Source organism: Ranitomeya imitator, chromosome 3, assembly GCF_032444005.1.
Source record: "Ranitomeya imitator isolate aRanImi1 chromosome 3, aRanImi1.pri, whole genome shotgun sequence".
Taxonomy (NCBI): domain Eukaryota; kingdom Metazoa; phylum Chordata; class Amphibia; order Anura; family Dendrobatidae; genus Ranitomeya; species Ranitomeya imitator.
This window is the reverse complement of record NC_091284.1, coordinates 91,196,393-91,214,726: the sequence shown is the minus strand read 5'-3', so window position 1 is coordinate 91,214,726 and position 18,334 is coordinate 91,196,393. Positions and strand designations below refer to the sequence as shown.

At 44.3% G+C, this 18,334-nt stretch overlaps 1 protein-coding gene across 5 annotated transcripts in view; it reads left to right on the top strand.

Annotated features, from left to right (window-relative positions):
- The window catches only part of LOC138672775 (cytospin-B-like), a 461,361-nt gene that overhangs the window by 359,579 nt on the left and 83,448 nt on the right, over nt 1-18,334 (top strand). For all 5 annotated transcript variants that reach the window (XR_011319773.1, XR_011319774.1, XM_069761119.1 and 2 more), the window contains one exon: nt 3,860-4,016. Coding sequence is in view for 3 of the 5 variants with exons in the window: in XM_069761119.1 (XP_069617220.1) it covers nt 3,860-4,016 (157 nt within the window). In the remaining 2 variants the exon portion in view is untranslated. The remainder of the gene's footprint in view (nt 1-3,859; nt 4,017-18,334) is intronic.

Below are 18,334 nucleotides of genomic sequence, written 5' to 3'. Positions count from 1 at the left end.
GATTTTGGGTTATTGTCAGATCACTGTATGTGCTCTGACCGCTATGTCCATTGTGGTACTGAATTGCCTTTCATAACAGATACCCCATATGTGGTTGAAAACTACTTTTGAGGCACAGTGCAAAGCTCAGAAGTTAGAAGCACCATATTGGATTTCAGAATTTGCTGGAATAGTTTGAGCGTGCCATGTCATATTGGCAGAGCTCCTGAGGTGTCAGTACCGTGGAACTCGCCATAAGTGACCCCATTTTACAAACTAAACCCCCAATGAATTCATTTAGGGGTGCAGTGAGCATTTTGACACCATGTGTGCCTCACATAATTTTATAAAATTGGGTGATGAAGAAAGAATAATTTTAACCCCATGTTTTTCAATTTTATACGGGCTAATAGGAAAAAATGGACCTCTTCATTTTTTTGTGGAATTCCTCCTGAGTGCGTCAATATCCTACATGTACGGTAACCGGGAAATACTTTTTAGGTACACTGCGAAGTTCAGAAGGGAAGGAGTTTGCCATTTTATAGTGCAGAATGGACTGTTATGGTTTGCAGGTGCCATGACCCACTGGCAGAGCCCATGAGGTCGCAGAACCCTCATAATAAGGGACTCCGTTTTACAAACTACACATCTCAAAGAATTCATCTAGGGGTGTAGACTCAGGGCCGGCTCCAGGTTTTTGAGGGCCCCGGGCGAAAGATTCTCAGTGGGCCCCCTATAACACATACCACGATTCATGATCGCATATAACACAGCCATGTAGTATATAACACAGCCCACGTAGTATATAGCACAGCCATGTATTATATAACAGCCCATGTAGCATATAACACAGCCACGTAGTATATAGCACAGCCCATATAGTATATAGCACAGCCACATAGTACATAACACGGCCCACGTAGTTTATAGAACAGCCATCTAGTATATAGCACAGCCCGCGTAGCATATAACAGCCCACATAGTATATAACACGGCCCACGTAGTATATAGAACAGCCATGTAGTATATAGAGACACTTGCCCCATATAGTGCTGCACAAACGTTATGGCCCCATAGATGCTCCATACAGACACTTGCCCCATATAGTGCTGCACAAACGTTATGGCCCCATAAGATGCTCCATACAGACACTTGCCCCATTTGCTGTTGCTGCGATAAAAAAACCCCCAAAAAACACATACTCACCTCTCCGTCGCTTGCCCCCGGCACTTTCAATATTCACCTGTCCATCTTCTTCAGCGTCTTCTGCACTGACGCTCAGGCAAAGGGCGCGCACTAACCACGTCACCGCGCCCTCTGACCTCAGCGTCACTGCAGAGGACGTGGAAGAAGGAGCGGCGGCTGGAACGAGGAGCAGGTGAATATCACGCAGCGCTGCGCTCTCCTCCCCGTTATACTCACCTGCTCCTGGCGCTGTGCAGTACCTGCTTCCCGGTGCCGGCAGCTTCTTCCTGTATTGAGCGGTCACCGTTACCGCTCATTACAGTAATGAATATGCGGCTCCACCCTTATGGAAGATGGAGCCGCATATTCGTTACTGTAATGAGCGGTACCATGTGACCGCTCAGTACAGGAAGAAGCTGGGGAGCATGGAACCTGCAGGGACCACGTCAGCCGCCAGGAGTAGGTGAGTATAATTAGACAGCCCCCGGCCGCTCCCCCTCCCCTGCCGAGTCAGCTCCATGATGTGCCGCTAGCTGAGGGCCCCTGGGGAGCGGTGGTCCTAGGCACTGGCAGCTGCCTGCCCTTAACGCTGGCCTTGAATGGGCCCCTCTGTCTCGCCAGGGCCCCGCCACTTGCTCGGGTACACCGGATGCTGATGCCGGCCCTGCAGTGATCATATTGACACCACGCGTGTGTCACACAATGTTATACCATTGGGCAAAAAAATAATTTTTACCACAAATTTTATTTTAGCGCCAGATTTTACATTTACACGAGGGTAAAAATGGCACCAAAATGTGTCACATAATTTCTGCTGAATGTGGAAATGCACAATATATGACTGTACACTACTGCTTAGCCACACGGCAAGACTTGGGAGGGACAGAGCTCTATTTGACTCTTGGAAAACAAATGATCCTAGAATAGTTTGCAAACTCCATATCCATATAAGAGCCAGGAGAACAGAATCACCCTTGAAGTGACGCCATTTTGTAAATTACCGTATACTCCTCTGGGAATTTATCTACAGGTGTAGGGATGATCTTCACTCCATAGGTGTTTTCTAGAAATGATCAGCAATGGATGTTGCTGAGTGAAAATTTCAAACCTGCCATTCTAGTCCTCGTACATTGCAGTGACCAGTACATTGTAGTGTAGGGTTTCACTTAAGCCAAGCTCCTGGCGGTAATCGTACGGGCACTGCTTCTGTGCCTGCATGATCACCATGATGTAAATTTGTGTCATTTTACGGGAAGCCTTTCCCAACCATGATGTAAAGTTACGTCAAATTCCATGAAGGGGTTAAAGTATACTTTAAAGAAAATCTACATGAGTACACAAAGCTATATTTAAGGGGCCAAAATGCATCAATAAATTCAAGAATACCTAGCAATGTGTAAGGCTCAAAATTAATTAAAAAATATATATATATTCTTTATTGGATAACATAATAGTTAAAAACCTAAAAATAGACATGCAAAAGTCAGAGATATAAAATACTAATGGTAGGTAAGTGATATTCACCGAACTCCCCAGGGTGAATACTACATATCAATACGGGGCTATATTGTATACAAACACTGTAGTGAGGACAGATACTCAAAACATAGAAGCCAAAATAGTAAGTGCTGTGTAAATTAAGGCTCTTTAAGTAAATAAGAAGAGCGTGATTTCACGTGAAAGTTCATATAATGATAATGCACAGTGATATTGAGTACACTTTTCCTATCAAAGAAAATGCACCCGATGAGCGTTTCGCATCAAGCTTCTTCAGGGGGTGATTGTACATGTGAGCACCAGCACGTTCATATGGGAGACATGGGAGACCCGTTCTAGTGATCAGTAGAGGTCCTAGTGGTCAGGTCCCCACCAATCATACAAATTCTTACCTGTCCTAGGGATAGTTGGTGGGAGAACCCTTTTAATTTATCAATTCCACATAGTTTTACTGTTTGCAGACTTTGAGTTATGATTTTGGAAAATGTTGTCCTGTGTGATAATATTTGGCATCTCCATTATCTGTAGCTTTGATAAAGGTGTAACTTCCCCTTAGTCCTGTCGTTGATACTATTGTGGGTGCTTATATATCTTGTGCGTTTACCAGGAAAAATGGACAAATTGCCTCACAATGTACATGATTGTTCCCAATAAATGTTTTCCTGTCCTTTATCTTCTTTAATAATGTGTAATTGTATATTAGGGAAGAGATGGATATCTGATATATTTGAAGGATATCCTGGAGGGAGACACAGACATGTCTAGGCATTTGGCAATTGTTATAATAATATAGCTATAAGTTATTATTTTTTTGTTCATAGTTGTCTCCCTTTTGTGTAGAGATGCCCTTTAATGCTAGACCAGAAATGTTTTTTATCCGGTAATAAATCCGCAGGGTACGTTAGATGTACTGCTGTGATATGGATCTTATAACCTTACTGTATTGCTTTCATCTAGGGTTTATTTCGTCTAATTGGGCAATAAAACACATCAAAGTTTTCTGCATAAGAATGTGAATATTGACTCCTCATTCCTCACCATGAAAATAAATCTGTGAAAAACCGTGTTCTTCCGCTCTGCTATATCTGTATAGTTAGCTGTAATTTGGCATTTCCCTAATCTAAGAATATATATTTATATATTTTATTCATCTGTTGCTGTTTATTTAATAAAATTACATTTTAATTTTTGCCTACAGATAAGTTGAAAGGACAAAGAGAGGATATGACACCAGATCGGTTGCCCCGTAGAAGCCCCTCTTTAGAATCGCTGAATACTCACTCACCATTAGGTTTTGGATCAAGAAATTCTTCACCGTTTTCACTTGACTCTCTGTCACCTCAGAGTAAACTCAGGTAGGGCCACGTATATCATGTGTGCAAGGTCCACTACGGAAGTCCTTGTGCCCGGACATCTGCCCGGCATTGTCTGGTGCTGTGACTGCCCCTATATATGTTTTAAGGGAATCTGTCACTAGGTTTTTGCTACATAATTTGAGAACACCATGACATAGGGCGGGGATGGACTGGGACTGAATTTCAGCCCTGGCATTTGAAAGCGCCCAGGTCCATGCTGTCCCCACCCCCGAGCGCCAGATGGGGGTCTCTATTACTAATATTACCCTGCCTGAAGTAAATCTAACAATATTTCTACTACCAATGTTTCTAATAATACCAACTAAACCGCTATATAAGATTGAATAATAATAATAATAATGCAATATAACAAATCCCAACCAACCATAACCAGAATATACAGCACCATACTGATCATGAAAGGGGTTGTCCAGGCTTGAGGTAAAAATCTATGTGAATTCAGACTTCTGAATCTGTCAGGATTCTCCAGGTCATTGGAAGTGGGCCGTCATGTGAATGCAAGAATGCGATTTCCACACCCATGGACACATTCAGACTAGACATACTTGGCCTTGTGAAATTCACTCTTAGTGAGCAAGACCGTGCACGTCTTGTTAGCACGTCACTGAATATATTAAAATCGCATCTTCCACCCAGTGGCGTAACTCAAAACTCATGGGCCCCAATGCGAGAGCTCCAATGGGGTCCCCAAATATTTTAAATCTTTAATAGTGGTCTTTTTCTATAGGCCAAAGAGACTTCTAGGGCCCCCTAGGTGCCAGGGTGATTGCAACCCCTGCACCTGTTGTAGTTACACCCCTGCTTCCACCTCTACCATTGCCAGCTGGTCAGTCCGGCCGTGTGCACAGGGCACCATTCAGGCTAAGGCCAACCCTGCCTGTAAGGGTAAATATCGATCCAAGATGTTATTGATCTTATTTGTGATAAAAGCAGCAGGATTATATGTAATTGGGGTGTAGTTCTCACAATCAGACAATTGCAGTAGAATGTTAGATATATAGTAGAATTTATCCATTATCACTAGAGATCGCCCTTTATCAGACTGTTTTCTTATGGAGGATTTGTAATTTTTGAGTGCATTAAGTGCTATAGTTTCTTCAATAGTCATATTGGATCTGTGGGTTAAATATCCCAATTTGTGGGACTTAATTACCTTGTCTATGCCCTGTGAGACTGTGAATATAGGCCTCAACTCTGTGTAAACTGGGTGGGGGGTCTGGATCTACATTTAAGGTGTAAAGGTACCTTCACACATAACGATATCGTTAACGATATCGTTGCTTTTTGTGACGTAGCAACGATATCGTTAAGGAAATCGTTATGTGTGACAGCGACCAACGATCAGGCCCCTGCTGGGAGATCGTTGGTCGCTGGACAAAGTCCAGAACTTTATTTCGTCGCTGGAACTCCCGTGGACATCGCTGGATCGGCATGTGTGACACCGATCCAGCGATGTCTTCACTAGTAACCACGGTAAACATCGGGTAACTAAGCGCAGGGCCGCACTTAGTAACCCGATGTTTACCCTGGTTACCAGCGTAAAAGTAAAAAAAAAAAAAAACACTACATACTTACCTACCACTGTCTGTCCCCGGCTCTGTGCTCTGCACTCCTCCTGTACTGGCTGTGAGCGTCGGTCAGCCGGAAAGCAGAGCGGTGACGTCACCGCTCTGCTTTCCGGCCGCTGTGCTCACAGCCAGTGCAGGAGGAGTGCAGAGAAGCAGAGCGCCGAGGGACAGACAGCGGTAGGTAAGTATGTAGTGTTTGTTTTTTTTTACTTTTACGCTGGTAACCAGGGTAAACATCGGGTTACTAAGCGCGGCCCTGCGCTTAGTAACCCGATGTTTACCCTGGTTACCCGGGGACTTCGGATCGTTGGTCGCTGGAGAGCTGTCTTTGTGACAGCTCTCCAGCGACCAAACAGCGACGCTGCAGCGATCCGGATCATTGTCGGTATCGCTGCAGCGTCGCTTAATGTGAAGGGGCCTTAAGCCTAAAGAAGTAATGGATAGGGGATCAGGGGAAATGGACAAATCCATGACCTGTTGTTCAAATACAGAAAAAAGTGCCTTTACGTTCCCCACACTTTTTGCCACACTTCCATCCTTTTGTGTCTCTCCTTGCCCCCCTGTCCTGTGTTAGCCGCACTCGCCCTTTTTCCCGCCACTTTCGGTCCATACGGTCTATTTAAACTGTATATGCCGACGTTCACCGCACTTCATAACAGCACATACGTATCTGTATCTGTACCTCCCGTCTGGTTGGCATTCATGTCTATATTGCGGGCAGTTCTACGTAATGCTCTTCGACGTGCATTGATAACTTTCTGGCACCTTTACTTTTATCCCTACTTTGATTCCTTTGGCGCATATCTTATCTATTGGTCCTCTCACTCATTCCTATAGAGTATTTATAATGTCACACCTCCCTTACCTTTTCCTATCCTATCCTATTTGCTAACAACCTTAACATTATTTTATTCTCACTATTAGCAGGGCCGCCTCCAGGTTTTCATGGGCCCCGGGTGAAAGAGTCTCAGTGGGCCCATTTAAAACACAAGAAATATAGACACAGTAGAATTTCAAAGATTTAAATTCTTACATAGCATGAGTGATATTGTTTGCAAATTCTACAATAGCTCAGAAACCTGGTGTTAATGTTGATATTTAATTTTTAATTGGTATAATTACTATTTTTATCTGTAGTGTGCAGTACACCCTTTTGTGTTGGTGTTACCAATTGCCATTTACATTTTCATTAATAAAGGCATTTTTATGTAGTATTATTGTCCCTATGTATATCATTTGAGATCTTATGTTCAGTTCCTTTTGATTGGTGCACTTAGATATTCATCTGTATGGCTTACGACAGGTCACTGATCCGTCAGTGACCTGCCCCCCTATCTTACATACTACATAGAATATTGTGAGGTTACAAAAAATTGTTTTATTAACCTGTGCTGTAGTGTGATACATGCCTAATATGCCTATATGCATTTATGCTTTAGGCTGGTGTCACACTAGCGCATAATATGGATGAGTGCTATGCGAGAAAACATCGCATAGCGCTCAGACCGCTGTTAATCTATGGGGCAGCTCCCATCACTGTTTTTTTTCTCGGCCGCAATATACGTGCGAGTGAAGTCACAGCACGCTGCGATTGCCACCGACACTCGGCCGAGTCTCGGCTCACTCGCACCCACACAGTGCACATCACTCGGATATCATCTTGCAATACTATTGTTTTTTATTTATTCTTAATGGCAAAAAAGGGTGATTTGGACTTTTATTTTATTTTTTTCTTATTTGCATTTTATGTACAGTAGTTTTAAGTATATTGTGTTTGGCCAATTTGGCTGAAGCAGGAAAACATATCCAACTAAATACCGTATTCCCTTTTGACCATTATGGCCACTGACTTCTATACTCTTGGTTTTAGATTAGTTTCAATTGTCTAATGATTTCCAATGGTAAGACGCCCCTTGATTATGGAATCTCATTTTGAATTTTGGGCTCAGCAACATTTTAAAAAGAACATTGGAAAGCTAGAAGATTATTTCATGGATTGGAAGGTCTCTGTTATAGTGATAGGTCAGAAAAGTTAGGGTATGTGCACCTGTATAGAGCTCCTCTGCGGATTTTTTCGCAGCGGATTTCAAAAATCCGCAGGGGAAAACCGCTGCGGTTTTTACTGCGGATTTATCGCGTTTTCAATTGTGGATTCCGCTGCGGATTTACATCTGCAGTTTTCTATTGGAGCAGATGTAAAAACGTTGCGGATTCCGCACAAAGAATTGACATGCTGCGGAAAATAAAACACTGCGTTTCCGTGCGTTTTTTTTTTTGTTCCGCAGCATGGGCACAGCGTTTTTCATTTCCCATAGATTTACGTTGTACTGTAAACGCATGGGAAAACTGCTGCGGATCCGCAGCAAAATCCGCATCGTGTGCACATAGCCTTAGGCTTACTTAGCTTAGACAAATGATGCCTCAAAGTAGATCTCATGTATATGTATACATGCATGTGTGCCCAATAAAAAGGACTGGCTCATGATTTAGTCCTTCCAAAGTACTTAAAAATGGACATGGGGCATTCAGTACTTGTGGAGGAAAGATGATTTTAGCAGCTAAATAGAGTAATTAGATTAGTCAAAATAAAGAAAAAAGAAATAGTCCTTTAACACTGTAGAGCACATTATAAAAAGTATAATAAAACGTATTATTTATTGAGAAAAAAAAATATATTTTCTTTTTACTAAGAACACAAATATATATGCATTATATAAACACTCTGACTACAAAACACTGCGAGCTAAGGGCCTGCTGAGCGTCATTAGCTCGGTGCAGCGTCTAATATTTACAAAAACAACCATTAGACGCGATAACATTGATAAAGTACACGAGGCTCCTGGGATCTTGCACATTGTTTTCAAGATTAGCTAAAATGGCTTGTCATTCATTCATTTATTTCAATTAACTTCACGTGTTTACCATCATCTACAATACTCAAAGGCCCCGTAATATATGAGAGAAATTACTACCGAACAGATATTGACCTCTTCCCTTAATGAATCTCTTTTTGTTGCTCTAAACGCAGGCTTGATTTCCACTCTGTGTTGTGCTTAGATTTAAAGGGGTTTTCCCACGGACAAAGGTTCATTTTAATCAATAAATCGCAAAATAATAATAATTTCCACAATTGGATGCAGGGGTGGATTAAGGGTAGCCAGGGCCCCGGGTTGTTCACACACTGTGGGCCCCCCCGGTCATGTGACAGGGGTCATGTGACGGGGGTCATGTGACGAGGGTCATGTGACGAGGGTCATGATATACCCGAACCAGATTATTCCAGAAAAAGGGCCGGGCCCTACTCTACTGTAACCTATTAAATATTTGTTAAAATCTGCAATACAATTTAGGTATATCTTGACCAATAATATCACATACAAGGAACAAATACCACCGCGCCATGACGAGACCACAAATTACAACCACAGTGATCGAATAATATCACATACAAGGAACAAATACCACCGCACCATGACCAGACCACAAATTACAACCACAGTGATCGAATAATATCACATACAAGGAACAAATACCACCGCACCATGACCAGACCACAAATTACAACCACAGTGATCGAATAATATCACATACAAAGAACAAATACCACCGTACCATGTCAAGACCACACATTACCACTTGGTGACCAAATAGCACATACAAGGGACAAATACCACAACACCATTTCCAGACCACATATTACCACCATATAGTGACTGAATACTACAATACTGATCAGTAATAAAATTAAAAAAAAAACACAATACTATCACCATAAGTGCCAGTATTCACAGGAGATCTGTACTTAGTATGCAGTGTCTGTGTAGAGGTAATACAGTGATCACTGGTGACATTGTACACAGGACCTCTGTATATGGTATAAAGTGTATAGTGTCAGTGTATAGGTAACACTGACTCACCAGTGACGTCTCTAGGTGAAGTCCTTCATCTTTCATCCAGCACAGACCGCCATCATTTCTTCCAGCCAGGACTCGTTTCTGCAGGAAATAACACAGTTACCTCGAGCTCCGCTTGCAGAACACATTACTTAATTTTTCACAACTTCAAAATTACACCACATGAAGAAAAAAAGGCGATATAGTGTCACTCTGCACAGTAACAGGACCGCCCCCCCCTCCCCCCATTTAAAACAGTATACTCAAAAAATAAAATAAATACATCACTGCAGTAATAATATCCCTTAATTAGCCCCTATGGTAATAATATTCCCCATCCTGGCCCCGTGTGTCTCATTCCTGGCTCCAGCCATATGTTCTCCCATCCTGCACTCATGAGTATCCATTCTACACCATATGATCTCCCCATCCTGCCCCATCTGTCTCCATCGTATCCATCCTGCCCCATGATCCAATCCTGCCCCGTGTCTCCAATCATGCCCCGTATCTACATTCTGCCCATGCCTCCAGTCCTGCCCCCAGTGTGTCCAGCATATTACCCCCAGTGTATCCAGCATATTACCCCCAGTGTGTCCAGCATATTACCCCCAGTGTGTCCAGCATCTTACCCCAGTGTGTCCAGCAATCTGCCCCAGTATGTCCAGCATATTGCCCCCACACAGTGTGTCCAGCAATCTGCCCCAGTGTGTCCAGCATATTACCCCCAGTGTGTCCAGCAATCTGCCCCAGTATGTCCAGCATATTGCCCCCACACAGTGTGTCCAGCAATCTGCCCCAGTGTGTCCAGCATATTACCCCCAGTGTGTCCAGCAATCTGCCCCAGTATGTCCAGCATATTGCCCCCACACAGTGTGTCCAGCAATCTGCCCCAGTGTGTCCAGCATATTACCCCCAGTGTGTCCAGCAATCTGCCCCAGTGTCTCCAGCATTGTCCCAGTGTCTCCAGCATTGCCCCAGTGTCTCCAGCAATCTGCCCCACTGTCTCCAGCAATCTGCCCCACTGTCTCCAGCAATCTGCCCCACTGTCTCCAGCAATCTGCCCCACTGTCTCCAGCATTGCCCCCAGTGTGTCCTCCAGCAATCTGCCCCACTGTCTCCAGCATTGCCCCACTGTCTCCAGCAATCTGCCCCACTGTCTCCAGCAATCTGCCCCACTGTCTCCAGCAATCTGCCCCACTGTCTCCAGTAATCTGCCCCACTGTCTCCAGCAATCTGCCCCACTGTCTCCAGCATTGCCCCACTGTCTCCAGCAATCTGCCCCACTGTCTCCAGCAATCTGCCCCACTGTCTCCAGCAATCTGCCCCAGTGTCTCCAGCATTGCCCCCAGTGTGTCCTCCAGCAATCTGCCCCACTGTCTCCAGCATTGCCCCACTGTCTCCAGCATTGCCCCACTGTCTCCAGCATTGCCCCCACTGTCTCCAGCATTGCCCCCACTGTCTCCAGCATTGCCCCCACTGTCTCCAGCATTGCCCCCACTGTCTCCAGCATTGCCCCCACTGTCTCCAGCATTGCCCCACTGTCTCCAACAATCTGCCCCAGTGTCTCCAGCATTGCCCCAGTGTGTCCTCCAGCAATCTGCCCCAGTGTCTCCAGCATTGCCCCAGTGTGTCCTCCAGCATTGCCCCACTGTCTCCAGCATTGCCCCACTGTCTCCAGCATTGCCCCACTGTCTCCAGCAATCTGCCCCACTGTCTCCAGCAATCTGCCCCACTGTCTCCAGCAGTGCCCCAGTGTGTCCTCCAGCATTGCCCCACTGTCTCCAGCATTGCCCCACTGTCTCCAGCATTGCCCCACTGTCTCCAGCAATCTGCCCCACTGTCTCCAGCAATCTGCCCTAGTGTCTCCAGCATTGGCCCCAGTGTGTCCTCCAGCAATCTGCCCCACTGTCTCCAGCATTGCCCCAGTGTCTCCAGCATTGCCCCAGTGTCTCCAGCATTGCCCCAGTGTCTCCAGCAATCTGCCCCAGTGTCTCCAGCAATCTGCCCCAGTGTCTCCAGCAATCTGCCCCACTGTCTCCTCCAGCAATCTGCCCCACTGTCTCCAGCATTGCCCCACTGTCTCCAACAATCTGCCCCAGTGTCTCCAGCAATCTGCCCCAGTGTCTCCAGCATTGCCCCCAGTGTGTCCTCCAGCAATCTGCCCCAGTGTCTCCAGCATTGCCCCACTGTCTCCAGCATTGCCCCACTGTCTCCAACAATCTGCCCCAGTGTCTCCAGCAATCTGCCCCAGTGTCTCCAGCAATCTGCCCCAGTGTCTCCAGCAATCTGCCTCAGTGTCTCCAGCATTGCCTCCAGTGTGTCCTCCAGCAATCTGCCCCACTGTCTCCAGCATTGCCCCACTGTCTCCAGCATTGCCCCACTGTCTCCAGCATTGCCCCACTGTCTCCAACAATCTGCCCCACTGTCTCTAGCAATCTGCCCCAGTGTCTCCAGCATTGCCCCCAGACCAGTGTGTCCTCCAGCAATCTGCCCCAGTGTCTCCAGCATTGCCCCAGTGTGTCCTCCAGCATTGCTCCCCAGTGTGTCCACCGTTAACTGATAAAAAAACAAAAAAAAACCAAAAAACAAACAAACAGTCTCCTCACCTGTCCGCGCTCCAGGCGGTGATCTCCCTTCAGCAGCGCACACTCGCTGGCGACTGACAATGACGTCAGACGCCGGCGACGTGTGCGCTGCGGCCGACATCAGCTGCCAGCCTCCAATTGGCTGGCGGCTGTTGTTGTTAACTATTGACGTGCGGGCACGCGCCCGCACGTCAATAGAAAACCGCCGCAGCGCCGGAAAGGGCCCGGTGAGCAGATGAGAAGGGGCCCAATGCGGGCCCCCTCTCTCTGCCCACCGGGTACGGCGGGGGCACATAAATGCCGGCGGGCATTCAGACGATTAGCGGAGGGTCAATCTGTGCGGTAGCCCAGGGCCCCCCCAGACCACTGGGCCATGGGCTACCGCCCATATTGACCCTCTGATAATCCGCCCCTGATTGGATGTCTTTAAATACAATGTTCCTGTGCTGAAATAATCTTATACATGTGCCCCTGCTGTGTACTGTGTAATGGCCGTGTCTGACCGTACAGGGACATGGTCTGATCATAGCACAGCTCCTGGGAATGGGAGGAGAAAAACGTATACAAACATTACAGCATGGGAGCGCAAATGATTCATTCTTTGAAGTAAAACATTGTTTAAAAACAGGCAGTGAAATGTTTTACCTCACAAAAAGAAACAACTGTGATCCCGTGCTGTCCTGTCTGTGTCCTCTCTTTTGCTTCCTCCCCTGCCCAGGATATGTGGTGTGTTCAGACCATGTTCCTGTACGGTCAGACACAGCCATTACACAGTACACAGCAGGAGCACATGTATAAGATTAGCTCAGCACAGGAACATTTTATTTAATCACATCCAATTGTGGAAATTATTATTCCAAGATCTATTGATAAAAAACAACTTTTGTTTGTGGGAAATCCCCTTTAAGGTTCCCAAGTACTTTAGAAACTGTTGTCAAATGCTTGTTTGGCTGCTGCCAGTTTAGATGGTTTAAAGGTACCTTCACACTGACCAACTTCACAACGATATCGCTAGCTAGCGATCCGTGACGTTGCAGCGTCCTGGATAGCGATATCGTTGTGTATGACACGCAGCAGCGATCTGGATCCTGCTGTGACATCATTGGTCGGAGCAGAAAGTCCAGAACTTTATTTGGTCGCTGGATCTCCCGCAGACATCGCTGAATCGGCGTGTGTGATGCCGATTCAGCGATGTCTTCACTGGTAACCAGGGTAAACATCAGGTTACTAAGCGCAGGCCCGTGCTTAGTAACCCGATGTTTACCCTGGTTACCAGTGTAAATGTAAAAAAAAAAAAACACTTCATACTTACATTCCGGTGTCAGTCGCGTCCCTCGGCGTTCTGCTTCCCTGCACTTTCAGCGCTGGCCAGCCGTAAAGCAGATTACAGCGGTGACGTCACCGCTGTACTTTACGGCCAGCTGGCGCTCACGTCAGTGCAGGAAAGCACAGCGACGGGGGACAGACACCGGAATGTAAGTATGTAGTGTTTGTTTTTTTTACATTAGCACTGGTAACCAGGGTAAACATCGGGTTACTAAGCGCGGCCCTGCGCTTAGTAACCCAATGTTTACCCTGGTTACCAGGGGACTTCGCATAGTTGGTCGCTGGAGAGCGGTCTGTGTGACAGCTCTCCAGCGACCACACAGCGACGCTGCAGCGATCGACATCGTTGTCTAGATCGCTGCAGCGTCACTAAATGTGACGGTACCTTAAGTGTTTGATTTCAAACCACGCGGTCCCCATCTTCCCCAACATCATGTTTTGGGTGAGTGTAGAGGAGCCCCCCATGCATGTTGGTGGGTTGAACGACTTTCACCCCTTCCTAATAGGGTGATTTTTTTTGTTTTTATGCTTTTAATTTTTTTCCCTTCTTCCAAGAGCTGTAACTGTTTTATTTTTCCATCCACATTGCCATATGAGGGATTTCTTTTGTATTACGAGTTTTCCATTTCATTTACTCCATTTATTTTACCATGTGATGTACTGGAAAGCGTGAAAAAAATGAAAAGTGTAGCAAAATAATAAAAATGTTTTTAAATTTACCTTGTTCATAATACAAAAAATTGTCCTGGTAATATTATTCTCCGGGTCAGTGCAAGTAAACGGATACCAAACATGCATAGATATTTTTTTTCACCACGTAAAAAAAAAAATTCACTTGTCTCGACATTTTCTGAGAACTGTAACATTTTCAATTCTTTGATGTTGGATGTCTGTTGGCTTATTTTTGGCGCCCTCAGCTGACTTTCTATTGATATTATTTTAAGATAGATATGATGTTTTGATTTTTTTTACATTTTATTGCAGTGGTCGAAAAAATGTAATTTCTAGTGTTTTGTTTTTTTTCTTTTCGACCATTCACCGACCGATCTAATTAATTGTATATTTTGATAGATCAGACATTTCCAAACACAGCGATAACATATGTTTATTTATTCATAATGGGGGAAAAAAAGGGTGGTTTGGACTTTTTTTTTTTTTTTCATATTTTTACCAATTTTTTCTTTACTGTATTTGTTAGTCCTTTTAGGAGACTTAAACCTGCGGTTTTCTGATCACTTCTACTATACATAGCTATACCACAGTATTGCTATATATAGCACAAATTATAGCAACAGCTACAGGCTAGCTTTCAAAGGAATACAGTCATGACTGATACAAAGGCCTACAGCAAACCCCTGGTCATCATGGCAACCTATTGGCGCCCCATGATCACGTCACAGATGCGCTGATGGGTACATAGGATGATGCGACCCCTGCCGGCGCTCATTAAATGCCGCTGTCAATCTGTGACAGATTAACGGCTACTGGCAGAGCTCCGCTCCATCCACGACTGTTGGCGGCAGATCAGTACAAAAAAACACAGCCATCACCTGCCAGGAAAGATATGCCTTGTGATTCCACATCAAAGTCAGGGAGCTGGCCTATGAAGTACCATTACATCACAAGCCTGTAGAGGGTTAAGTGGTCACTGTCTGTTCAACAAACTTTTTATAAATCAATAGCACGAGTGAATTTAGGAAAAGTTGTAATATATCTTATCAGAGGAATATGCTTCTTATGAGCAACTTCTCCTGCTTCCTGTCTCCTGAACTCCTCCTGCATTCTGAAAAAAAAAACAGCTCAAAATGTCTTGGTCAAAGCAACACAGACTGACAGCACTGTGAGGTGTCAACTTACACCTTATTATACTCAGTGGAGGGAGAGTCAGATTGAGGAACATTCAGCACAGTGAGAGAAGTAGACACAAGCAGATTGCGCTGCATCTCCTGTTTTACCTTAGACAAGTGCTGGATTCCCAGCTATACAGCTCAGTACTGCTGTAGAATGTCTCCCATACTGCTGCTTCAGTCTGTGTGCAGTAGAGAATAAAGAGCAAGGAATCTTCATTTCTCTGTGTATGCACATATTCAGGAATTGATAAGTGTTTAATTATGAACTCTAAACCTTAAATCCTTATCAAATTCAATAACATTTAGTGTACAAAGTGAGGTATATGGGCATTTTTCAACCCCATTCACATGCTTCAAGAAACATCCGTTCTTCTTTTGTCCACGCTGTAAAAAAGAAACCTTACACAAAAATATTAAGCATGGGCGTTCATATACAGACCCTGCAATTCTGCACAGAAAATAGGGACATCACAAAATTGGGCTTAAAATTGAATCTGAAGAATCTAAAATTTTTCCAATTTAAATTATTGTAATGTATTGCTTTTTCCTATTAATTAGATTTCCTTGGAAATAAAGTGGAAATAAAGTGATCACTGCTTATGCTGCTGTTGAAACCCCCAATGATAAACCGTAATCTGTGAGAAGATGCGGTAGTAAGAGTTCAAAATTCCTGCAGCGCCACAACAGGGGAATTTGATTATTGCACAGTACCCACTGTCTGTAAGGCAGGACAGGTCCTCCAGAGCAATTCACAATTCCTTAATGGTGTACATAAGACTCGTTGTATTATTTAGCAAGTTTTACAACACGTCAAGTCTTGGTTTACTTTTCGGCTAAAAAACCACGACTAGCCTCCTATAATTATGGATCACCCAGAAGGCCCAAGTAGACATTACATATTTCTAATAACACCCTTCATATATTTCCCAGCCTGTACAACTGCTTTATTACTCAGTGCTTTTTTTTTTTTTTATTATACTCGTGTTCTTTGGAGCAAATAGGATGAAATTTAATTGTATAACCATGTCTAGCCAAGGTAAAAAAACCATTTAATTAAAATGCACCAGAAATATCTAAGTCATATATTTATTTATATTACTGGTATCTTGTATTTTATTTATTTTATTTTGACTGCTCAAAGGAGTCCTGATGGTGGCTCCTCACCCACCCTCCATCCATCGTTAAAGTAAAGTTAGAGGGCAGACAAGAGTATTCTAATTCTCTGCTCAGGATCTTGCTATCCTCTGTTTCCTCTCTCATTAGGGACACCCACGTCATGCGATACTGCTCACATTAGACCTTAGGTCTTTTCGATACACACTCCAGGCTCTTTCTAACCTTCCAATGGGAACTGTCTCTTATCAGCTTAGCCCCTTTCACTCTGGGCTAGTCCTAAACATTAACTCTTGCTCTCCTACTGTCAAACCGCATACTTCGTTAATGCATATCAGAATTCACATGACATATTCTAGCAATATACTTGTTTATTGACATGGGCGGTGTGTTAATTTCCTTACACCACTACACAGTCAGAGCGAATGTAATCACTCCCTGCCTCTGATTAACAGCCTGCACAATCAAAGTGCAGGGGAAAGTGATTACTGCCGTGCTCACTGTATAGTGAACGGTGAATATGCAGTACCTCAATGACTGGAAGTGAGCGGCTGCAGGTGGAATAAAACTTCATTTTCTCCCTGCAGCTACTGCTTCAGTAAGCCATCTACCCAAGGATTAAACTTTTTTTTACCTGCAGATTACTCTTGTAAATAACATTTTTGGTTGTGATGGATTCCCTTTAACCACAATAAAGAAAAAAAGGATCAGCTCACCTATCATCGAGTGCATCGGATCCCACAAAACAAGGGGAAGCAGTCCATGTAGAAAAATGAAGAAATAGATCCGGCACTTCAGATAAAATCCCAGAATTTTTCATCCTTTAAAACATAGTATCACGGTAAAGTTAACACTTGATATGGATTATATATCCTATCCGAGGAGACAGTCCCGCGAGAAATTAATTAACAAGGTTGACGCGTTTCGAAGCGATGCTTCCTAATCATAACCTCCATTCGTTTTTAACCACTAAACAAGTCTTGACCACCAGGAAACCTCCATGTAAAAATGTTTGCTATCTAAAGGGTGTTATGTAGCATCTCATATTAGGAGTTCAATGTGAAAGGTTAGTGTGTCATTATTTTTAGCATTGTATAAATATCCTGTTTTCTGGAGAATTTAAGTCCATCCGTCCTATAAGCCAATTAGTATTTGGTGTGACCGAATAGTTCACTAGGCTGTACGCTCTACTCCTCACCATGGATGTTACTTTAACACTGGACTACATCCTTCCTAAGGGAAATATAGAATCACTTCATTCATATGGACAGCCGTGAATGGCACACCAGAGGTTTAAAGGAATTTTGGAATGCCTACATCCACTTCCTTCAATTCTGCTGGTGTCTTAAGCACCATAGGTAAAGGGCTGACTTGGAGCTCATATTTTCTGTGCCCAAACTCCTGACCTCGCCACATAAATAACAGCATTTGTCATTTGTGCGGGGCCGTTTCCTCCCTGGGGATGGTTGGACTTGAGACTTGAAGCATCTTTTAATTTAATGACTTGTGCTTTAACTTCACTCCATCCTGACAGGAGTACACTTTTCAAGTATTGACACAGAATTGTCACAGCCAACTTCTTCTGTACGCAAAATCTACAGAGAAACCATCGGCACAAAAGCCTCAGCAGAGCGGCCTCTTCATCCTGCCTCCATCCTATAAATGGTCCAAGACGTCGGCAATAAAATATCAAGAGGCTCCCAGCAGACCCAGAATACAGGAGATGCTCCACCACTTCCACAACTACGAGTACAAGCCTAACCCCGAAGGAGTGAACCAAGCTACAAAAGACCTCAACGATATATTCTACACCATGGCCGAACTGTCCGACCTTAAAAAAGTCAACAATAAAAGGCCAAAAGAAAAACAGGCCAATGGTTGGTTCGACAGAGAATGTAAAGCCATATGGAAGACCCTGAGAACAGCTTCAAACAAGAAACATAGAGACCCCAACCATCTGGG